The 5,510-nt window shown below is 28.8% G+C and overlaps 1 protein-coding gene across 1 annotated transcript; it reads left to right on the top strand.

Annotated features, from left to right (window-relative positions):
- Window positions 1-2,162: 2,162 nt before the first annotated feature.
- Window positions 2,163-4,763, top strand: LOC145042136 (transcription factor bHLH112-like). Its single transcript, XM_078990515.1, has 7 exons — window positions 2,163-2,573; window positions 2,890-3,358; window positions 3,490-3,600; window positions 3,704-3,769; window positions 3,876-3,941; window positions 4,071-4,121; window positions 4,280-4,763. The coding sequence occupies exons 1-7, from the start codon at window positions 2,257-2,259 to the stop codon at window positions 4,433-4,435; spliced, it is 1,236 nt and encodes a 411-aa protein (XP_078846641.1). The 5' UTR covers window positions 2,163-2,256; the 3' UTR covers window positions 4,436-4,763.
- Window positions 4,764-5,510: the final 747 nt, after the last annotated feature.

Here is a 5,510-nt window from a genome sequence, read left to right on the forward strand (position 1 = left end):
TGATTGTGTAGGGTATGACTTTAGGGTTAATTTGGTAAAAGTTGATCCGAAAACAATCAATGTTATTGAGCATGTTAGGGTTAATAGTTGGCACTTGCATGTGATAATAATGTCAAATATTTTGGTATTAAAATTTTAGAGGAGATTGAATGCAGACATCAAGTTAATGACGATAAACCGAGAGCGATGGATGGAAAGCGAAAATGGTTATAGTTGGTGCGATTGAACTAGAAACACAAGATCTTCTTCTATTAGATTTTGAGGTTGGATTGTTTAAGATTATTTTTTGTTAGAAATAGAGAGGAAAAATAGAAGAATGTGTGCTTTTGATTGTGGAATAGAAAATATATTTATACGGTTATAAAATAATTAAAAAATTATAAAAATTAAATAATATAACCATTAATTACTTTTTTTCAAAAAAATTAAAAAATTAATTCTTTTCTTTTTTATCGTTGAAAATTCAAAAAATAAAATATAAATTACATTTTTTATATGCTAGCCAATCTCACAGAAAAAAAAGGGAGAATTTCATATATGTTCTTTTTAAACATCAAAATATCATATTTACCCAATATAATTTCTAAATATCATATTTACCATTCATAAAATTTCAAAATATCATATATGTCCTTTTTAAACATCATAATATCATATATGCCCTTCTTAAGTATCAAAATATTGCATGTGCACTTTTAAACATCAAAATATCAATGGTAATATCTAAAATATCCTTCATATACAATATAATAATAAAAAAAAACTACACAATCAAAATATACATTCCATAGAGAAGGTTGAAGATGAATATTTTTGTTGGTCAATAGGACGATATTCCAACAATTTAGAAGTTTACATTCCATTATCATAGACGTAAGGATAATATAGTTAAAATTTTTAATTATTATAATTTTAATTATAAAAAATAATTATAAAATATTAAAAACATTATAAAAAAGGATTTAAGCAAATATGATATTTTGAAGGTTTATAAAAAGTAAATATGATATTAAAAAATTAAGCTGTGCAAATATAATATTTTGAAGTTTAAAAGAAACATATATATGAAATTCTTTTTAAAAAAACCGCACCTCACAATCTTTCCTCCCAAACCGTAACCAGGATGTCATTTTTTTTTTTTTTTTTAATACAGTTTTGGCCACTACTATTTACAGTTTATGGTACACCTAATGAAAGTTCCGAGTTATAAAAAAAAAAATTAAAAAATTAAAAACTTAAGATACATGTATTATTTGTGTAAATCTTATCCGCTCCAGAACTGTAACTACCTTGAAGGTGGAACCCACAAGACCCCTGAAATTCCGTTAAATCTTGGCAGCTATGAGCCGTAGGATTAACCAAATACAAAAGGTCAATTATTCTTTCTTTTTAAAAACGTTGTGACGTGTGCGTTTAGATTAAACAATTTATATTTATATTCGCTTACTAAATAAAATGTTTTCGCCGTTAAAAAAATGTTTCTTTCTAAAAGACATACGTAAATGATGAAAATAAAAAATAAGTTAAAAGATGAACTCAAAGTAGTTTTTTTTTTCTTTAATTTAAAAAAACTAAGCACCAATATGTATAATTCGGTAAACCATGATTATATATCTTAAATATCTAATAAAAAGTTAAACAAAAAATGAATAAAAAAATAATTATATTTCAATTTAAAATGATTTTTATTTTTTTCTTGAAATAAATAAAAATATTAATGAGAGATATCTTTATAATTTTAAAATTAACCTAAATCATCACATTGAAATACGATTTAAATTATAAATGTAATTTCGTTTTAAACCATTATTAGTTTATTTATATATAATTATTGTTATTAATTGTATAATAATAATAATTTACAGAAATATACTATTAATGGGTCTAAAACTTAATAATAATAATAATAATAATAATAATAATTATTATTATTATTATTATTATTATTATTATTATTATAAATAAATAAATAAATAAATGAATAAACTATTAACAGGTCTAAAACTAAATTACATTGTTTAATTAGGAAAAAGTTAAGGAATATAATTAATCCCAAAAAATGCCCTACTCGTTTGACTAATGTGGAAAATATTGTCTTCAGAAAATGTCAACCCCATATATTTCAATCCACAAGATTTAGGTCATCAATCTTTGTGTTTTTGCATATATACCACTATATGACTATATATATAACACAAGTCTATGCTCTTATTGTAAAAGTTTAAGTTTAAGTTGAAGTAACAATTTTGAAGTCACATGGCAGAAGATTTTCAGGCAACCGTATGCAGTGGAAGCTGGTGGATGTCACCAAGATCTAACTTCAGCCGCTCATGGTGTTCATCGGTTTTATCAGACATGGATAACTTCGGACCCTTCTTGTCAAGAGATCTAATCATGGATACGAAATCAAAATCAAGTGACAATAACTCTTCAGATGACTCGATGATCTTCCATGATATTCAAAAACCCAGTTGCATCATGTCGCCGGATTCTTCTCTCCAGTTTATGGCCACCACCTTTTCCAGTTCTCCGCCACCCACAACCACCGATCATTGGAATCAGAATTTGTTGTTGTAAGATTTGTGGCTTCACTTGGTCCCTTTTCGTGTAACTTGATCATAACTTTATACAAAAAAAAAAAAAAAAAAAAATCTTTTTTTTTTTCTTTCTATTTTCCCTTTTACATCCTATTGATTCGACCTTAACTCCCACTCAATCAAATGGTCCATACATACTACACAAGTTGTTTGTTTTTTGGTGCTTATTTCTTTGTAATCACACGAATAAAGAGGATCCAGATTTTGATCAATCATGTTCCATATATATATATATATATATTTAATCATCATATTCTGTCAAATTTTAAATCTTCTTCTTGTCATGTTGCAGGAAGGCACAAGAAGAGCTGAACACCTTTCCAACCAGCGGTGATCACGACGATTCAACGGCGGTGACAGAAGGTGATCAACGTCAAGATTTCACCATGGACCAACAACAATCATTCAACTGCACCACCACTACTTTCCCCGTTAGTTCAACTTCGTATGAAGCTGCTTACCCTTCAACTTTGCTACAATCTTTCTTGGATAATAACTCCCCACCACCACCGCCGCCGCCGCCGCTGCAACAGCTCCACCAACAACCGCCGTATACTTTTCAACCGAATTCAAACGATTTGAGCTTCGTCCCAAAACAACATGTTCCTGGTAACTTGCAGTTAACCAATAACACGCCTTTCTGGAATGCTTCGGGGTCCACTTTAGACGATAATATTTCAAGTTATTTCTCTTCACTGTCGTCTCAGTTTCTCCCATCGTCATATAAAGAAAAAGAAAGTCGCCCTAATCTCATTGTAAAGGTAAAGTAAGAAAAAGATAATTGGGTACGAAAAATCATGTATATTTCTTCTAGTTAGGGTGTTTTTGTATCTAGAAAAATTAGGGTTTCTATCAGAACTAAATAATGATCTTTATTTACTGTAAATTTTAGCGTAATCATCAAGAAATCCGGGACATGGGTTCGTCAGCAAAAAAATGTTCAGGTGAGCTTCCATTAAAGCGACCTCGCCTTGAAACACCATCACCCTTGCCAACCTTTAAGGTATACTATTATAATTCATTAACAACTCAGTTCATGATCCAAAATTTAACTCAGATATACGTTTTAGCAAGAACCTTAATTTATAAATTTGAATGGCTGTCAGGTTCGAAAAGAGAAACTAGGAGATCGAATCACTGCTCTTCAGCAATTAGTTTCACCTTTTGGAAAGGTATTCTTGTAATCTTCACTCTTTTTTGGTTGTAGTTTATTGCTTTCTATTAAAAAAGATTCGAACTTTTGTTCAAGAATTTATTCAAACTAATCGTAATGTACAGACGGATACTGCATCTGTGCTCCATGAAGCCATTGACTACATCAAGCTTCTGCATGATCAAGTTAACGTAAGTTCTATTGATATTCTATAATATCATAGCTGAAAACGATTAGAATAAAAAAAAGTTGACTGATTGTATATATATTAATATTGTCTCAACTCATGTTGTGTAATTTAATTTTCTTGGTGTTTTCAGATTCTAAGTGCACCCTACATAAAGAATGGAGCTACAAAGCAAATGCAACAGGTACGGCGTGTTATATTCTTCTTAAACATACACTTTTTTAAGATTCAAAAAAACATATATAGATGTATTAATATTGACTTCTTTTTGTAATTTTACTTCATAAAATAGTTAAATTTCTTTGGAGTAGTTACATTTATACTCTTATTTTTCTTTCATAGATTGATCACGATCAAAAGGTGAAAAACGCGGAAGCAAACAAACAAGATCTAAGGAGCCTAGGACTTTGTCTGGTGCCAGTTTCGAGTACGTTTCCAGTTGCAAATGGGACAGCCACTGGTTTCTGGACACCAAGTTACGAAGGTTCATTTAGGTAGAGAAGATAAGCAAAAGTAGAATCTCAACACATATAAGAAGAATTTTGAATAAAAAAGAATGCGTGACTCTTACTGGTTTTTTCTTCCCATGTTTATAAACCAAAGACAAGTTGGATCTCTTGAGCTTTTCAAGTATTTTGAGTGAAATTGGTTATTCAAAATAATAAAAAAGCTTAAAGTTATGAAGAGAAGCAATTGTAATAAGTTGAAGGAGTTAGAGGATCGAGGTCGAAAATGATAAACGATTACATTTTTCGTGTAACATTATTAGTTTCAAAATACTTGTATTTCATTTATTAAAAGTTATATATCGATGATGATTAGAGAATGGAATTAAAGATGAATATGTAATGAAAGGGGGAATGGAAGTAAAGCTTCAAATTAGTGACCATTGACCCTTCAAGAAGGGGCACAAATAGACTGATGTAGGCAAGTAAATTATTAGGTTTAATTTGAAAAAAAAAAAAATGTTTTGTTAGGGTTGTATTTATAACTTTAATTTTATGTTAATTAACCTTGGTAATTCATTAGGATTTATGTTCGATTTCCATTAATTTTCTTTTCCACATTTGTTATATTTTTGTCATTTTGCTTTATCATGAATGTTTATGTTTGCGATTTTGATTCTTTTGATTTTTTTTTTCAAAGCATTGAGAGACCCCTTTGTTCTTGTAGACGAAGTTAAAACAACAATAGACTGTTTTGCAAGTCAAATCCAGTTGATATATAGATGAATAAAAATAAAAGATAGGATGATTCTTTTATATACGTCAAAGCTAAGTTTTGTGCCTATAATTTCTTTTCTCAGACAATTAGTGATCACTACTTTTACATTTAGAAGGTGATTAAAATGAAAACAAAAACAAAAAGAAAAACAAGATTAAACATAAAGAATACTTTAATGAAAAAGCATGCAAGCTATCATTGGTGATGATGATAAAGTGAACATGACTCATCAATTACAATCATATCTAATATTCTAAACTTTATTTTTATTTAACTAAATTATTTTTGGATAATACAAGTTTTAAAATGGATTTCAGTTTTTTATCCTGAAAATATACATGTGATATAA

The sequence above is a fragment of the Lactuca saligna genome, chromosome 4 (genome assembly GCF_052625555.1).
Source record: "Lactuca saligna cultivar CGN05327 chromosome 4, ASM5262555v1, whole genome shotgun sequence".
Classification (NCBI taxonomy): Eukaryota; Viridiplantae; Streptophyta; class Magnoliopsida; order Asterales; family Asteraceae; genus Lactuca; species Lactuca saligna.

Excerpts from the sequence above, each read along its gene's own strand:
- LOC145042136 (XM_078990515.1), top strand. The coding sequence starts at position 2,257 with ATGGCAGAAGATTTTCAGGCAACCGTATGCAGTGGAAGCTGGTGGATG. Across the intron at positions 3,359-3,489 it reads GCCCTAATCTCATTGTAAAG|CGTAATCATCAAGAAATCCG; the intron begins GTAAAGTAAGAA and ends TGTAAATTTTAG. Across the intron at positions 3,770-3,875 it reads TAGTTTCACCTTTTGGAAAG|ACGGATACTGCATCTGTGCT; the intron begins GTATTCTTGTAA and ends CGTAATGTACAG.